Here is an 18,347-nt window from a genome sequence, read left to right on the forward strand (position 1 = left end):
ACTCAAACGACTTAAAGACTGAAGTCAATACTAGTGGCTGTTTAGAAAAACATTAACAGTAATCATGTTTAATAATTATATATACCTACCGGATTCGCAGTTTTTTTTTAATAGACCTTCTTGATGTTTGATATATTTAAATGAAATTTAGGTATATTATTTTACCTAACAAATGTTTCAAGGCTGTGTAATCGAGTTTTCTTACTGAAGAGTGAAGACTTTGAGAATTGAGAAACATACCTGATGCGCATGCTATAATGGTATGATACGATTTAACATGCGTAACCAATGGATCTATCCATTTTATAAAAACCATTTTCCGATGAACGTAAAAAAAAACCCCACCAGTTATTAAGACTTTTCGAACCTGATTTTCTCCAAACAATATTCATATGTTTGGTTAGGGTACACTTAACTCACAGTTAAGTGTAACTCTATACACTACACTTAACTCTAAGACAAAATATCATACTCAATTAATGTTTAACATTCAGAAAATTACAGAATTATTAAATCTATAGGTCATTTGAGGAACGATAATGTACATATTTTTTAGTTATATTTATATATATATCAATTAGACAACACATATTAAAGTAAAATAAATTACTAAGTTATAGACAGTTTTAATAAATGTAATGCTATTGCGCAAAAAATACAACTCGGCTATAACTTGTAGTATTTTTTTTTATTTTATTGAAACAAAGTGTAAGTATCATAATAAATTAAGATATAATATATTTACTATTGCAATTGTATTTTATTAGATTTCCAATTTTATAATTCTTGTAGTACGATACTCTACGACAACACTAAATATTAACCTAGTGATAAATGGCAAAATTAAATAGTTAAAATAATTTAAAAAGAAAATTAATTATACTGTCGAGATAATTAAAAACAGCTGGATAGCAACTTGAAAAAAAAATAGTTTTATGGGGAAATTAGTACAACCATTGGCATCTACTTAATAAACATTCAGCACATATTTCATTAGCCAGGCCTAGATTAACCTCCTCTCCTAAAGTCAAAAAGGCCTTCTCGAGTCCATGCAATACTTGTATTTTAACCTAAAAAAAATGTATTTATGATAAATAAAGAACAACCTATATGTCAGTATTTAAATGAACTAATGTAGTAAAAAAAAATTGTCTAATCATATTTTGTTTTTGTATAAAACTGTTTGATCTGATTTGATTGCAAGTGTGCACCTATGTTTAAAAATGTATTGTTTTTTACTATTTTAAAATAAATATGTGTTCATTATTTTTATTTGTAAGACAAACAACATTTTTAATGCAAAACTGACTCTCCCTTCTTCCACCCCCTAAAAATTATATTTTCTGTAACTTACTATAGAGCTCCAAATAAAGTCGTAAAATTTGCCCTAATTAATCATTTCTTTAAATGAGGTCCGGCATCTGTGTCGAAATCTCACTGCAACAAGCTTAGTTGGACTAATTTTGTGGTTATAATTTAACACTGAACTAATAATAAATCGGCCCCCATCGACTACAGTTGACCCCATGGTGTCAAGAATTCTTAGTTATTCTATTTCAATCAAGAGTAAGCTACAAATAACTTGAACCATTCAAACAGACTTAGAATAGGCACAAATCGTACAAAAAAAATGATACCATTTGAACTAAACATGTGTTTACAGTATAGATAACATAAACAAAAACTAAAACTGAAAAAATAATAATATGGAAAATAATGTTTTGATAAAGTAATTACTGATAAATTCATATTGCAAGTGTATAAGATCAATAATTATTTGTTAAATAGTTTTTACATAACGGCATTCATTCATCATTTTGTACGATCAGACAAAAATAATATACCAAATATTGAAAATAATTTAGTGTTTTATGGTCTTAACCCGGTGAAGTAATAAGCATCATACTGGTGTCCGGGGAGATAAGGTACAGGGGGTTAATCGTCTTCTACACCCTCTTCCCACTTACAAATAAACGTTTCTCGCATAATTATGTATAATGTTTAATGTACAGTTATAGTTATCGATAATTTGATCGATCAAAAACCAGATAAACGTGTTGAATTATTTTCAATAATAGTGATTATAGAAATCACGACACACAAATTCAATTAAAAACTAAACGTCTGTGTAAATAGAAGATCAGATTAAAATTATTATTCCTAGTCGTGTCCACTGTTCCGTGCTTACTACTTGTCCTAATATAGAACATAAAAATAGTGATATATCACGGAGTGATCACTATAGCTAATGATAAGTGCCGAATGTATACATTTTATTCTCTGGACCAGCAACAGCCTGGTGTGTGTATGACTCTTTTTCAATCGTCTGTCCAACACTCGCTCAAGGACGTAGACGAGGGCTTCTCAAACTTGAATATATTGTTTCATCACAAACCTGCATTGAGAAGCTTTAGAAAATGCATATTTAAAAGAGTTTATTCAGAATCAGTTTTTACATATTTGTACGTATTGTATTTGTTTTCCACATGAGCGTCCATGCAAATTGGTTATAGTTTATTTTGATTGGACAAACTTATGTGAATCAAATTTACAAAGAGCACATTAAGTTGTCGTAGCCCTGTTGTAGACGCAATAAATTGAGACGACCAGATATTTTTTATTTGCATATTTAGACCGAAACACCAACTTGATACCATAAAACCAGTATTTAATCCACTGTCCAGACTGAATACTAAATAATAGCTGGGCGACCTTTTCAGAATGGTTGTTGACATTTGTATAATATGAGTGACTAAAGCTAACCAAAGTTGTGTTATCTAACGAAAACAATTAAATACAAATAAAATATAATTTAGGGAAAGTCATGTGATTAACAGTTCCTCTTCATTGGTTCTGTAAAAACAAAAAAATACAATTAAAACATATTTATCGGCTAACTCATAATTAGACACACAATTTATTCCATCTACGCATGAATAATATAATAAAAAATATATTACCGAGTGGTAATAATTGATTTGTAAACACTGCACTCACCGTCAAAAATATATAATCTTTTCTTCCCGTGAAAATGTGCATTACAGTTTAGTTTTTTTTGTAATTAAAAAAAAAATAACAACATATGCATTAATATTTTATAACATATTAACGACTTTGGCTCGAACCTGATTTAGTTAGGTTAATCGTTAGGTTACCGAATGTCATGATTGCTAAATCGTTTTCTTATTATTTTACAATTAACTATAAACACCCTGTAAAGAAAGATACATTTGCTTTGAGCGCAATAGTACAAATTACAATAGGTTTACAATATAAAAAATATGAATTACAATTGCTGACTAGTTAAAAAATAACATAAGAACGTACTGTTTGCGAAGTGATAAAGTGATGTCTTTTGTTCACTCTTTTTTTCTCTGTAAATCGTAATAACTTTACATACAATTGACCTGAATACGCTAGATAGAAGGGGCCTAGTTAATTATGTTAATGTGTTAATCAATACGAGTTAGATTAAATCCTAAAAATTACTTAAAAAATGATCAAGTAATGATGGACAAATAAATTAATGGTTTTAGTACCTAGAAACCAGAGCCCAGATGTCATTCAAAGGGGAGGGGGAGTGATCGAAATTTCAAAACTTCAATAAGGGACTCGAAAAGGATAAAATAATTATTTAAGAATATGGTTCAGTCATCGAGACATATTCTGTTCAAGTAAAACATAATTTCAACCTTTTTTTTAATAAATAAAAAATAATGCAGTTGCGTAAAAATAAAAAAACCTCGACCAAGGAAAAATGTCACATCAGCCCTTACCTCGAATACACCTTAAATATGATAAGTAAAAAGTATTACCAGGGTTAGCAATAACACGGTTTTTTTAAATAAAGCACGACCCAGTTAAGTTTTTTGGATATTCTTAAACCCAAAAACCCTGTAAAAACTATATTTTATATGAAATATCGAAATATATTCTCTGCATTATTGTTTAGGATATTAACAAATTATATAAAAAAAATTTTTGAAAAGTACTAAATAAAAAAAAAACACAAAGAAAATTATTTCCATAAAAATATTTTGAAAAAAGTTCGACAAATAAATAACGAGTCTTGCATGATTACAAATTATGTTTTTTAGATACCTAACCTGACCTAACATTTTATGGCGTGAGGTATAACTGTCCGGTAGTCACCTATATTATATTTAATGAGTATTTGAAAAAGAAATGGTAATTTGTACACCTTCGGATACGAATGATTTTATTAGTTTTACAACAACCAAGCACACCATATCTTATATTAATAGTCGCTAATTTTATTTTCGACAGGTTCGTTAGAGCGTGTAAAACGTGTTTAAATAAAATTAGTCGGTATCATTATACAGAGATGGTGTTAATTCGTTGTAGGTGTAATTTTTCAACATCTTTTATAGTCCATTTTAATCAATTCTATGAGCAAGTCGACATGACAAACCGGTTGCTGGTCGTATAAAATTCTGTTACTGGACCTTTTGGTCACAATTTTATGATATAATCATTTTTAACACATTTGTACTTAAAATGTATATTCTAAGCCCGGTCTGTGTTTTACATTCATGTATTATTTGTATTAAGTCTCCAAAATATATATTTTTCAAAATTTTAGTTGACTTCTCGTCTGTTTTATTTGTTCTTGTTCTCCACATTTTTTAAAATAACAAAAATAAATCATAGTATGAAGAGTACCCGTGAGATAATCATATCAGTTATAATACTCAGAAGTCCGATCAAAACACACATTCCAACAAGGACCAGGACAACAGACTGGACATCCCGGTTCTGGTACCAATAATGTGCCCTAAGATGTTAGCATCTAATCTGCAATTAGTTAGTGTTTAAACTTTAATGGATTTGGAAGCACTAAAAAACTTGATCGGCCAGGGATTACCAGAACTTTTATATTTGTTATGTCATAATTAAAGGCAAGTGTAAAAGGGGTGCCCATTTTCGCTTAATAAAACTCTCAAAACAGTTTTATTTTTTTATTTGATACCTATCAAATATAAAGTAAATTTACTCTAAAAATATTAATTCCATAAAAATAAAATTTTTAAATTATGACTATTTGTATTCAAAACAAAAAATAATCAAATTAATATAATGGACATAAAACACCCATTACCTTAAACTTGTAAATTTAGTTAATACTAACAACTTACGACAATTATGAATTATTGTATGTAATATTATATTATATTTTTTAGTTAAGTTAACGTTATACGTGTTTAATTGAAATTGTCATCGATCTTATGTGTTTAAACACTGACAAGTATGCTGTCACATGGGAATCCTGGATTCTGGAATGTCGGAAAACCCTATTTAATATTAATAAAAAGTTGTTTTTCTTTCTCTCTCTTAACAAAAAAAATAATAAAAAAATTACGTTATGGTTCAAACTGTTGTCCAATAAATTAATTATAAACTAAAAAAACAGGGTTAGCCTGTTTGGATATTTCCAATAAAATAACAAAGCCAAATTTTTCATACACAAAATATTCCTACACAATAATCGGCGCACACGTTGCCCGTGAAAGGACCGATTTCGTTTTTATCGATGTATGATTACTTATAGTATTCGTTGTAATGATTATCGTTCATATAAAATTAATTTTTTTCTGTACTACTAAAAAAATTAGTGGTAATTTTGGGTGAGAGTAAGCGCAGCGGCGGTCCCTTCCGGCCGTGCCCGGGTAATCGCGACGATAATTATTATAATAAAAAGAAAAATGTTCGCCTAAACGTCGGCAGTATAATACAAATAAAATTATAATTTTTTGTTGGTCCTTTTTTTTTCCTCTCCGTTCCACTCGGCCCTCGGTTCGGGTTGCTAAAATATTGATTGTCAGATAACTCTCTCGTTCTCTCTCTCTTTGGCCGTGCCTGAGAACCGTGTGCGGTGGTGGCGGCAGCAGGAGAGAGTAGAGTGTAGGACGCACTTTTTTAAGCAACGCTCTCCTACACACGCGCGCGTATATATATATATATATATATATATGCTTATAAAAAATATAATACGATATATATATTATAGAATGTACACACACACACAAACAGGGTTCGTCTGGGACGTAGATACACTTGGCAACACCGCCGGGTTGTTCGGCGGTGCTCCCTCTAGCGCGTTCGTCTCGTCTCGCGCTGGTATTTTTTTTATGCTGTCCCGTCTTTGCCGCCCGCCACCGCTCATGCCTCATTCCGGTTATATACGCGCGCGCGCTCGCCGGGTTTTTTTTTCTGCCGCCGATGCCCTCTCTTCCTCTAGCGCGGCGGCGTTTGTCATGTACGGCGTCCGCCAGGCAGTCGAACACGCACCGCCGTCTTCCCCGTGTGTACTTACCTATCACAGCCGAAGGCGAGAAGCCGGTGCCGCCGCTCTCGTTTAACTAAATCGTTCCGGACGCATTTGATAATAATTACAAAAAAATAATTAATTAATTAATAATCATATATTATTATTATACGACACAATCATATCATTATTTTTATCACTGTATGTCTGTATTAAAATATTGTGGTGTTGCTATCGTAGCAGTACGCGGTGGTGGTGGAACGAATTTGTTATCACACATTTGTACATTTTAAGTTTAAACTACCGCGGCAAATCTTTTTAAAAAAAAAAATTTCGATTTTCTTCCTGTACACATACCGCCCGCCGCCAATCATGAGGGCTATTATCGACTTCCACTGGATTACCAGACGCACAGTTACTCTTTGGTAAATTTGGCGTTTTATCCGATTTTATTTTAATTCACATTGTGTTTTTTTTTTATTCATATTTTACGCCTTGTAGCGAAATAATAGAGTGTATTTGTGTTGTTTAAATAACAACTAAATAATAAATAATAATACAAAATTTGTATTATAGAAATTTAGGAAGGTAATTTTTTTAAAACTTCAATTTACAGTGTTGTCGCGCGCGCCTTTAGTCTTCACTACGCGGGTAACACTGTAGAGCGCGCCGTTTTTTCCCTCGCAAGTCGCAGCTGCGAATTGACATTTGACATCAGTGAACAGTCGCCGAGCGGAAACGTAATTCGTTAAGATCTCGCGGTATTTTACTTTTATCACGAGTTATTTATTTTATACGTATCTGGTTTTTTCTATTTATTGATGTTCGATTTGATTTCTTTTAAAACGTTATTATTATTATTACTTTTTTTTTTTCTTATTCATTGTGTATAAAGTTTTCATTAAGCTCTACGAACGTTACGGCAGACATCGGCGAGCTGCCATGGACGGCAATGACGACAAAATGGTATGCGACGACGAGTCGTTTTTCGTCCAGAAAATGCGACGGCTCAGTTTTGATGGTGATAAGGCGGCTCCGATCATAACGGCTTGTCCGCCATCTCCTTCCGATGTCGGCCGTTCGTTTTCGCCAGAGATCGGAGTGGACTCGTCAACGCCTTTCCTAAAGCCTCGAGCACTGCACAAGGTACGTCATAGAGGCCCTTCGCCACCATGTGACACCAGTGGAGACTTCACTCGTAATAACAAGCCCCGATTGTCGGTCAACCCGTTCACGCCGACCGGCATTGAGATTTTGAAGAACAAGCAGCGCAAGAAACTCTGTCAAACTATTAACAATGTGAGTTATAACAGTAGTGACGATCAAAAACATAACACCAGCCATGATAGTAGCTTGTTAACGCCCGATAGTAAGACTTCAATGTCGATCCACCCTTCTATAAGAGATCTTATGAATGATGGCGAAGTCACCAACGTGAGTATATACGATTTGCAGACATCTCGTTTCAACGAAGAATTCAGAATGGACGACTTCATTGCTACAGGCGGTTTCGGTGAAGTATACAAATGTACCAATTTGATGGATGGCATTGCGTACGCCATAAAAAAAACTAAAAAAACTGTGTATAAAAGTCAAGAATATTTTATACGCAAAGAAGTGTACGCCCATTCAGTTATCGGGCGCCATCCAAACATAGTCTCCTATTTTACTGCATGGCACGAGAGAGGCCATATTTATATTCAAACAGAATTTTGCAACGGTGGCACATTAGAACGAATGATTCACGAATCTGATCATGTTTTTTGTGATAGTGCCTTGAGACGATTATTATGTCACGTATGTAAAGGTCTTGCTCATATACATTCTAAAAAACTTGCACATTTGGACATTAAAGCAGCTAATATATTGATATGTCGTACTAATGGGGCATTATTGTATGTTGAAGATCTTGACGATGACGAAACTGTTGATAAAGATATTGTTTATAAAATTGGTGATTTTGGACATACAATATGTATTGAAGATGTACGGACAATTGAAGATGGCGATTGCCGTTATTTACCTAAAGAACTTTTAAGAGATGATTATTCACATTTACAAAAGGCTGATGTATTTTCAACTGCGCTTACCGCATACGAGGCAGCTACTAAAAAGCAATTACCTAAAAATGGACCAGAATGGCATAGTTTACGAGATGGAGGATTTTCACTTCCTCAAACTCCTGTTTTTAGTACAGGACTTGAAAAAATGTTAAAGAAAATGGTTGACTTGGATCCTACCATCCGTCCAACAGCTACTAGTATAGTTAACCTTTTACTTGACAGAGGAATGGCAGCTGTAAAGCAACAACAAGACGAAATGGAAGTATGGAAACTTAGTTCTAAATTTCTTACACCGTGCTATTCTGTTGAAACACAGACAACAAAAATGGTGGGTATGAGAAAATATGACAATTCTAAACGAACTAGAAAAGACCGAATTAAAAGATTAGTTGGTAATAAAATGATTAGATCATGTAGTTCACCCAATGTCTGAATAAGAGTTGTCATTATGTTGTTTTAACTGATTATGTTAGAATTTGTATTTCTTTTTTTCTATCTCTTCACACGGAAGAAAATGTTAATTAATAGTGAGTAAACATTATTTAAGGAAAATTAAGAAACCTCAATTCCTAGTATTGCTACCTTACACTTTATTTTTTATTTAAATTATTTTTACATTGTTACATAGCATTATTGTATTTTATAACTGTGATAAGACGCGAACAATTATTTTCAAATGAATTAAGTACTTTCTTAACGTTATTAGAAATCCAGAAACCAAAAGGATTTTAAAACCTAACATTATTTTTTGTAAGGTTGTATCTTTTATAAATTAATTATTATTACATTATTCCTATTTATTATTATTATTATTATTTGCACACTTAGAATAACGTTAAGGTCGACTATTTTAAATTACAGTTGGTTAAGTATGGTAATTATTTTTACATAATTATATTTGTTAAAAAATGTTTTTGCCTAAGATGTGTGTGTAAATATATATTTATTTATGATGTACTTTTTTAAGCAAATCAGCTTTATTAACATATTTTTAATGACTGAATGTTGTTTATATATATATATATATATAATTATAATTTATTTTTAATCTTACCATTTGAAATTTTTAGAATATTGGAAATGTAAGTTTAAAATTAAAATACTAAACTGATGTACCTGTAAAATGTATTTATTTATATATTCATTCATTGAAAAATAAAACTAAATGTTAGCTATACTTACTTGCCTTTGTTTCTAACATTTTTTATTCGCTCAAAACCAATCAAGTCTAAATAAAAAAAATGTTGTCTTTCAATTATTTTTATCTACCGAAAAATTAACCCTGTGTTTGTCAAGTGTGCAAAATGAATCGTCCTTGTATGATGATAACAACGTTGAATTAATTTTAAGAAGTCGAAATTCAGTCATTATACTATAACAAAGTAAAAAATAATGTACACGAAAATTGGTTAAATGACCTTAGAGTTTTCCACTAATCGATACCGTAGATTCTTTTACGCTATGCAAAAATTCTCTAATATTAAATTGCAATACCGATGCCAGCACTTTATTTTCAGAGTGGTGAGTCCTATATGTTATTACTTAAGGAATAGTATGTATTTTACAATAGTCAACTCCTTACATGCTAACCCAACTATATTGTTATACAAAAATGTATATTTCTAACTTCTAAGGGGGGCATGTGCCCTCTCCCTTGCTATGGCACAGTTGAATTATGTTCGTTAGAGAATTAGGTTATTACATTTTTAAATATTTAGTTGACAGTTCCACATTAAATCAAAAAATGAATGTCATTTAAAAGTTTTGACCAATATTACTTTGTACTCTCAAACGTTAAAACAACATAGGTTAAATACATATACATAGCTAATCCACATCTTGGACTATAATGCAGCCATGATATAGAGTGGATGCAATAAATTCAGGTATCCGAAAGTAAACTGCATGGACTATCAACTTATGTGTGTACCACCCGTCTTATTTAATATGATTAAATATTCATAATATTTATAAAAATGTTACAATGTAATATAAAAGAATTCATAAATAATAAATCAACATCCGAGTGCGTTTAAATTAATATTGATTCATTAACATTTTCTAATTGGTCGTTTTTGTTTCAATTGCAGGAAGTGATGAAGGGAATATTATGGCAATCAATTTCTCAGCATCATTTGCAGCATGTCTGGCAGCAGGCCTCAAAGTTCCTCGGAATTTTATGTATTGTATTGCCCAAGGTAAGGTTGCAATTTAAAAACGGAAACTAGATAGTTTTTTTTTTTTGTAGATTTTTTAAGATTGATGATGTAGATCTCAAAATGATATAGTTACTTAATGTTTCGTTTTCCTAATGTGCAAGTATTTTCTTTGTTACCAAAGGCAAGTTATATAGTATAATTTATAACACATTTATTAACCTGATATCAAACTTGTAGGATTTTGGGGTGATTATATAATACCCACATATTTGATATTTGTTGTGTCATCAAACTCGCCCTATTTTAAATCGGGTAAAACTGCTTTAGAAAAAAACATATTAAATAATCATCAGCGAGTATTATACAAATTAATAGAATTTATTGGCATAAAAAAAAAATTGTGTGAAATATTTTCATCCCTTTGCGAAAATGATATGATTGTAAACTGTTAAACGTTTTTCATTAAAAATAAAAAAAATAGATATTTAAGTCACCTAAATTAACGATATCCCTAAAATAGGCAATTAAAATAATATGAGACACCATCCAAAAAAAAATTCAAAATTTACGCCACTGATTGTTTTTTACATTCTTTAATGGTAAAGAAATCTGAGTTATATTTTTTTCAATTAAAAACCGTTCTGTTCTAGTTTAACAAAACATTTTCGATTTAAAAGACCTATTGATATTTTTCCGCTTTTGGCTGTAATAAGTATTTATTTCCGTAGGACTTGTATTATATTAAAAATACTATTGCTTTTGTTTGGAGATACCAAGTATGTCGCCACTTGCCCACTTTAGTTTGACTAAAATAAATCGTTTATTGTGTACGTTTCGTTGAAACTTCAACCTAAGTACCTACATAATATTCTTAAAATATAATACTAAATAAGTATCATTGTATTTTGTCATTTGGTTTTTGTTTTAATGCGGAAAATTGCCACACACTGAGATCTGAGTAATCTGATTTCAATATAGTTTATACTTAGATAGGTATTTTTTTTATAATGCTGCAGTGTTGATACTGTAAAATCGTCATACCTTTTGTGCACTCAGCGATAATACGAACAATTTTGATGCTATCGTGCATAACAGGTGAAACGAAAAAAACATTTGTTAGATTACTTGTTTCAAATTTATAGAATTTCAAGTCACAAATCTTTTTTTTAATTTAAATAAACAACGAAACCTTAAACCCCATTGTTTAACTTTAAATTAATGCCTTAATGTACCATTATAAATTTATTAGTTTAATCTGCATTATATTTAACTGTTTATTTATTGTTAACTTCATTTGAAAATACTTATAATAATAATATCTAATACCGTCGTAAATCTCCCTAATTTGATAACTATTACCACTATTTCACTAATTTCGTTTTAAAATTATTATTATGTTTGTTTACATTTCCCTTTGCGTTTAACATATTATTAAGTGGAACAAGTATTAAATTTAAAAACTAAGCTATTACTGTAAGCGTTTGAAGTTCGATTTTTTTGTCTGTTGCCGGCTTTACCCGTGGTGCCATCTAAGGCGTTCAGCGGCAATCATATGTTAAAATGGCAACGTGGTGTCTTGATTCTTGAACTACGTAGGAAGGAATAAAAAAAAAAATCCAATATTTTGTGATAAAAAAATGTGCTTTTTATCAGTTATTCAATATTTTTCCGCTATCGGTTTAATTCCGTTTTTTTTGTTATTATGATTATGATTTTATTTTGAGATACTTACTAGTTACTTGGTAGTACACTCACAATTTCTTTGTAAATATTGCGATTTAATGTGGACTCCCAATGATCATTAATTCACAGGAAACACCCAAACCTGACGAAGGTATTGTGAAACAATCGCATTGAAATTATTTATATTCGCTTACTCGAATCTGATACACCTAACATATAACGTTTAAAAACCATTATTAAACTTGTTTTTATCAAAATTTATAGAGAACGGTGCTCCATATGTTATATACAACAAAGATGGTCACCATCAATCGGGTCCAAATGGCAGCAGTAGTCAATGGGGCCCAGGCAGTTCTCAAAATGGATACCCTGCTCTCATATCGTCCCAACACGAATCTACAGAACAGTCGACTGAACAGGCACCTCAACCAACGATTACTTCGCCTTTACCATCACCATATCCAACGGCTAATCATTCAGTACAAGGTATGATTTTGCAACCTAGTACATACTAAATTTTTGGTTTTTACATAAAAATGTATATATTTTGTTAATAAGGTTCTGGAAATAATGGCGAAGATGAGGCACCTCAAGAAGAGAGTGCTGTTGACTCAGACCGTACTCAACCTGGGCAGTACAGTTCTGGAGACCCCTCAAATTACTACTCCGGTGTTAGAGGCGGGCCTCCGCACATGCTCAGTCCGTCAAGTTTTATGTCTTATTTAAAACAACCAGGAGTCATGTTGACTCCCCTAAATCCTGCTGAAGCGTCTGGTGATTTTCCTAATATGCCCGATCTAATACACCAACAACAAGAAGTGTCTGGGAAAAAAGGTTCCGACTTACGAATGTTCAAGTGCCTTTCATGCGGCAAAGATTTCAAACAGAAAGCTACGCTCATGCAACACGAACGCATACACACCGATTCCAGACCATTTGTATGTAGCGATTGTGGTAAACGTTTCCGTCAGCAATCCCATTTAACACAGCATGTGCGGATACACGCTAACGAAAAGCCATTTGTGTGCGTCTACTGCGAGCGAACTTTCCGACAAAGAGCCATACTCAATCAACATCTGCGGATCCATTCGGGTGAGAAACCGTACGGGTGTGGTGACTGCGGCAAGGCGTTCCGGCAGAAAGCCATCCTGAACCAGCACGTCCGCACTCACCAAGGCGAGCACTCTCATTCCTTGTTAAATAGTAGCGATTCCTCAAGTTCACCTCCGCCCCCTCAACTTCATACTAACCTGAATGCTTTTCTCAAGTCCTCAGCTGATGCTTTCAGAATGAAACTATATTCCAATCTAAGCGATAGAACACCAGACGAACAACATATAACTGACTTAGATATTAGAAATGCCACTTCAAGATTACTGCAAAGTAATCTTAAAGCAGCCAAATACCAAAATTCCTCAACTATTACCTCCTGCTCCAGCAATAATAAACCTCCTTTACATCTCATGGACATACCAGCGAGACCGTTTCCTAAAACTGACATTAGGATACAAGCGGTCGAATTAAGATCAGAAGAAAGTCTTCCAATGAGAGTCGTGATAGAAAGTGACAAAAAAACTTAACTCTTCAGTGTGAGGTCAGGCGGGGTATATTATGATAAATATCCATACTTTGTCTGCTTTCAGGATGGCTTGCTAAAATGTTTCTCTACATCCGTATGATAAAAACATTATTTATGCTCCCTTAACTGCTACATACTAATACATGTTTTACTGCCTGTTGTCACTATATATAAAAACGTATTAACTGTTTATTGTTAAATTACATATTATATGTATTTAGTTATAAAGTGATATTATTAACCACGCCTGATCTTTTTTTTTTAACAAATATGTTAAATAAATATGATCAAATATCCTTTAAACACTTTCTAATTATTATTACAATTATTTTTTAACACAACATGTAAAGTACATTTATCTTGTAAATACAATAAAGATATTAATTATTTTTACAGTAATTAATATCAAGTATTAATTAGAAATTGTCTATTGAGATTTAATTATTTTGATTTTTGTACCTATTATATAAAAAAAAAACAATTGATATAAAATTAATATATTGAAGATTAAAATAATAGCAATAGGGGTAATATTTTATTATTATTATTTAGGTTCTACTATAATTAAAATATTTTCCTTTTAAATTGTTTTAAAAACAATTTATGGATGATACTAATAAAAAAAAAAAGATTATTTCTCCCCTATTTTTTCCTTTTATAAGATTCCTAAAAATTAAGAACAAAAATAACTGTTCATTAATTTATCAAATGCAACAATTTAAAATAAAATTTTAAATAAACAAAGTATATTTTGTAAATTCTTGGTAACATTAGAAAGATGAGTTAATAAGAAATTATTGAATGTTGTGTTATTCGTTTGGTCACTGTTATCTAGTATAGAGTAAATTATTTCTATTTCGCATAAATGATTGAATGAAATTTGAACAGAAAATGTCGCTGAAGTTTAAAATGTGGCTCCATTCGCCAATAAACTTTTTATGTCTACAAAATGTTCTTTATAGTAATAACTAATACATAAATAGTACAAGTACCATTTATGCTAATTTCTATTTGTTATACAAATAGAAAAGTATACAATGAATGAGATCAAGTAATTTAAAAATTATAATGAAGATTAAAAGGTGCAACTGTGTAATACATATCATTTAAATGTATTTGAAGATTAATTATTTTTTTATTGAAAATGGATTTAGGTTATTTGTTTCTAATGGTTGTGAATATTTTTCCTTGAAGTTATTATAACTAATTCAATGATTTTTGATTAAATTTACAACCCCAAGACACATACTTGAAATTAGAATATTTAGTTTTAGTTAAAGAAATATTATATTTTGTGTAATTTTAAATGAACACTTCAAATTATTTTTCAGACATAGGACCTCATTTAGTATATAAGAACGGACAACTATGGCCCCAAGATGTGCCTTTACCGCAATCTAAAAATGGACAGTATGATTCAAACGACTCTTGTTTTTCTCCAGAAAATGCTCCTCAGTTCCCGGCTTACTTTAAAGACGCTAAAGGTACTACCGCATAATACTGGTTTGTTTGTTTTTGTAATTATAATTAAACATTTTAATGTTCTCAGGTGTGGTACATGAAATATTTGGCCAAACTGGAAAAAGTTTGCCGGATGTGATTCAACACGGCCGTAGTGCTGGAATGCCTCTGTACGTTCGCTGTCCAATTTGCAACAAAGAATTTAAACAGAAATCGACGTTACTTCAACATGGATGTATTCACATAGAGTCCCGACCGTATCCTTGTGTTGAATGCGGTAAAAGGTTCCGACAGCAGTCTCACCTCACTCAGCATTTACGCATTCACACCAACGAAAAACCTTTTACGTGTATTTACTGTGGACGAAACTTCCGTCAACGCACCATACTGAATCAACATTTACGTATCCATACTGGTGAAAAACCGTATAAATGTCTGCAATGCGGTAAAGATTTTAGGCAAAAAGCTATTCTTGATCAGCACACTAGAACCCATCAAGGAGAACGACCGTTCTGCTGTCCGATGCCCAACTGTCGTCGACGATTTGGTACTGAACAAGAAGTAAAACGTCATATAGACAACCATGTGAATCCTCACGCTAACAAACGACGACCAGAAATCAGTAAACCTGGACGTCCTCCACACTTGAACACAATACTCAATCAACCATCTGGAATCGTAAGGCCAGAATTATACTTCCCACAATGTTATGCAATGTCTTCACCATTCGCCAACCATCATCATCATCATCAACAGAGTTTTGTGTCGTCTTCACCTGTCAATCATGTTCCTCCACCGTCGACAGCCGAGTTTAACAAAGGGCCTCAATCGGCGGTCAACAACACGACCGAGTTCAGTGTTAAGTCAGCGAATACAAATCTTGCAACCGCTGCAGCACCTATTGCGGTTGTGCAATGATTATGTCTAGCATAATTTTTTTTAAATTTTGTTGAAAACTCAGATAAATTTTACATGTGATATAATATTAATATCTAAAATGGAAAAAATGATTGATTTTGCTGATTATGAAAAAATACATATAATATATTATGAAAATATAAAATGTCTATAAAGACATAAATCCGGGTTACCATATTATCTTCTTTAAACTGATTGTAAAAAAAAATATATATTTTGTTACCAATAAAATTAAAACAAAAATATAATACTAAAGTATAATGTAAATAATATATTCACCCCATGATTTAATTGCCAACAAAGTGCATTTTTTTTTTTATAAATTATTTTGTTACAAAATTCCTTGTTATTTATCTTTACATTTTATGTTTGTATCACATTTTCAAAAATATTGTTTGTGTCTTGAGAAAAGTATTGCATCTTTAAATAAAAAAAACTACTAGTTGTAAGTGTATAATAAGTATAAATAGTTATTTATATTAGACAGCCATCCTATAATTATTTTTTAATGTCTTTTATTCTATGAATTAATTATCCATTCAAATGTATAAGGTCTAAATATAATTTTTTATTTTTCTTCTTTAATACATTATGAAATATGTCTAAAATATAATGTTAATCTTTTAGTTAAACCGTTCAAAGTTTAAATGATTTTACTTAATTTTTTTCAGTTTTCACTTGTAACCCAACTAAATTTGTACCATTTTGCTCATTAATTGTACACATTTTTTTTTAGAATTGTAGGAAATAAGTCAAATTTTATTAACTTCCAAACTATGAGTGTGATGTACAAAAGTATATATACCTTAACTGTGCATCTATATTATATCTTATTTAAAAAAAAAATTGTACATAATATTATATTAAAAATAGATTTAAAAAATAAATACTGAAATTTGTATATATTATTAATGTATACGCATAAGATGTTATAACTATTTTATGAAATAAGTTTTTTTATTAAATTATTTAATATTTATCACGAATAGAAAACCTAAAATAAAAAGTATATAAATGTATTTATTTTTTTTACCTACCAAATTTGTTAAACTACGTACATATATATTTACATACTTACAATATGTTTTTTCTGTGTAAATGCATATTTTAAGTAAAATAAACAATGTGCTTTAAACAAACTTAAATATTGTAAATTACCTATGTAACATTTTATTTCATATTGTTTAACAATATTATAGTATAAATACTATGAAAATTACTTAAAAATTTAAGAGCATTAACTTTAAGTTACAAGTTATTTAAATAACATCAATATATTTTCCATAAAATTAAAGTTATTAATTTAAACCTATGTTTCCTAACTAAGGATATGGGACATAGGAATTGATAAAAAAACAATAAATATTCAGCTCAGGGTGTCTGAGCAACTTGGGCCATAAATGTACATATTTTGTTTTTTAACATAAAATATAATACTTAAAACAGAATAATAATTATGAAACACTAACTTTTCCCTAACGGAAGAAATAAAATTGTATTATTCAGGAGCAGTACATTTTATTTACTCCTTGGAGGATGTCGATAAAATATTTAAATACAAACAACTTATATATTTTAAGCCCCTGGCGACAGTAGTGCTTGTTATTATTTGACATTTTAAAATATATTTTTATTATTTTAACTGAACGTGTAATGTATATTTTGTAAACTACAAATAATAATATTGATAAATAATATACATACATATTTTATTGTATGTTTGTACGATTCACAAAATTATGCAAGTATGCAACTATAATTTACCATATCTGCTCGCGACTTTTTATTTAGTATAGGCAATATTAGAGAAAAAATGGTTTTTTTTCAAAAGAGTAAGTATTTTTTTACCACAAAAATGGCTAAAATCAAAGAAGAAATTGCATACGTTAAAAATAATACCCAAAAAGTTGTATCGAATTAACTTAATAATAAATTGAATTAATAATAATTTATTATTAGGCTAATTTGAATACGCTTCAGGGGTTTATTTTTATCGTATGCAATTTTTTCTTTGATTTTAGTCATTTTGGTGGTAAAAAAAGACTTACCTACTCTTTTGAATACGTACTAAACATCTAAAAAAAATTTTAATAAAACGTATGAAAATTGGTTTTATTCAGATTCTTATTATAGAGTTTATAAAAAATTACACAGAAAATCTAAATCAAACGCACCTATAGCAAGTCTTTCTCTTTCCA

At 30.7% G+C, this 18,347-nt stretch overlaps 2 protein-coding genes across 4 annotated transcripts; both read left to right on the forward strand.

Annotated features, from left to right (window-relative positions):
- The first annotated feature begins 6,279 nt into the window (after positions 1–6,279).
- LOC126833461 (zinc finger protein 570) lies at positions 6,280–16,856 on the forward strand. Of its 3 annotated transcripts, none has more exons than XM_050564814.1 (6): positions 6,280–6,711; positions 10,440–10,547; positions 12,456–12,677; positions 12,750–13,367; positions 15,102–15,254; positions 15,320–16,856. In XM_050564814.1, the coding sequence occupies exons 2-6, from the start codon at positions 10,460–10,462 to the stop codon at positions 16,147–16,149; spliced, it is 1,911 nt and encodes a 636-aa protein (XP_050420771.1). In that variant the 5' UTR covers positions 6,280–6,711; positions 10,440–10,459; the 3' UTR covers positions 16,150–16,856. The 3 variants fall into 3 exon arrangements, with proteins under 3 accessions (XP_050420771.1, XP_050420773.1, XP_050420772.1); XM_050564816.1 differs by having other exon boundaries at positions 12,750–13,283; positions 15,320–16,855; XM_050564815.1 differs by lacking the exons at positions 6,280–6,711; positions 10,440–10,547 and adding an exon at positions 12,139–12,342 and having other exon boundaries at positions 15,320–16,855.
- On the forward strand, positions 6,760–9,332 carry LOC126833462 (wee1-like protein kinase). The gene has a single exon (XM_050564817.1). The coding sequence runs from the start codon at positions 7,229–7,231 to the stop codon at positions 8,780–8,782; it is 1,554 nt and encodes a 517-aa protein (XP_050420774.1). The 5' UTR covers positions 6,760–7,228; the 3' UTR covers positions 8,783–9,332.
- Positions 16,857–18,347: the final 1,491 nt, after the last annotated feature.

The sequence above is a fragment of the Adelges cooleyi genome, unplaced genomic scaffold (assembly GCF_023614345.1).
Source record: "Adelges cooleyi isolate 19-005CV unplaced genomic scaffold, UGA_ACOO_1.1 ACOO_flye_CR_arks_rails_tigmint_CR_PRNA_2, whole genome shotgun sequence".
Classification (NCBI taxonomy): Eukaryota; Metazoa; Arthropoda; class Insecta; order Hemiptera; family Adelgidae; genus Adelges; species Adelges cooleyi.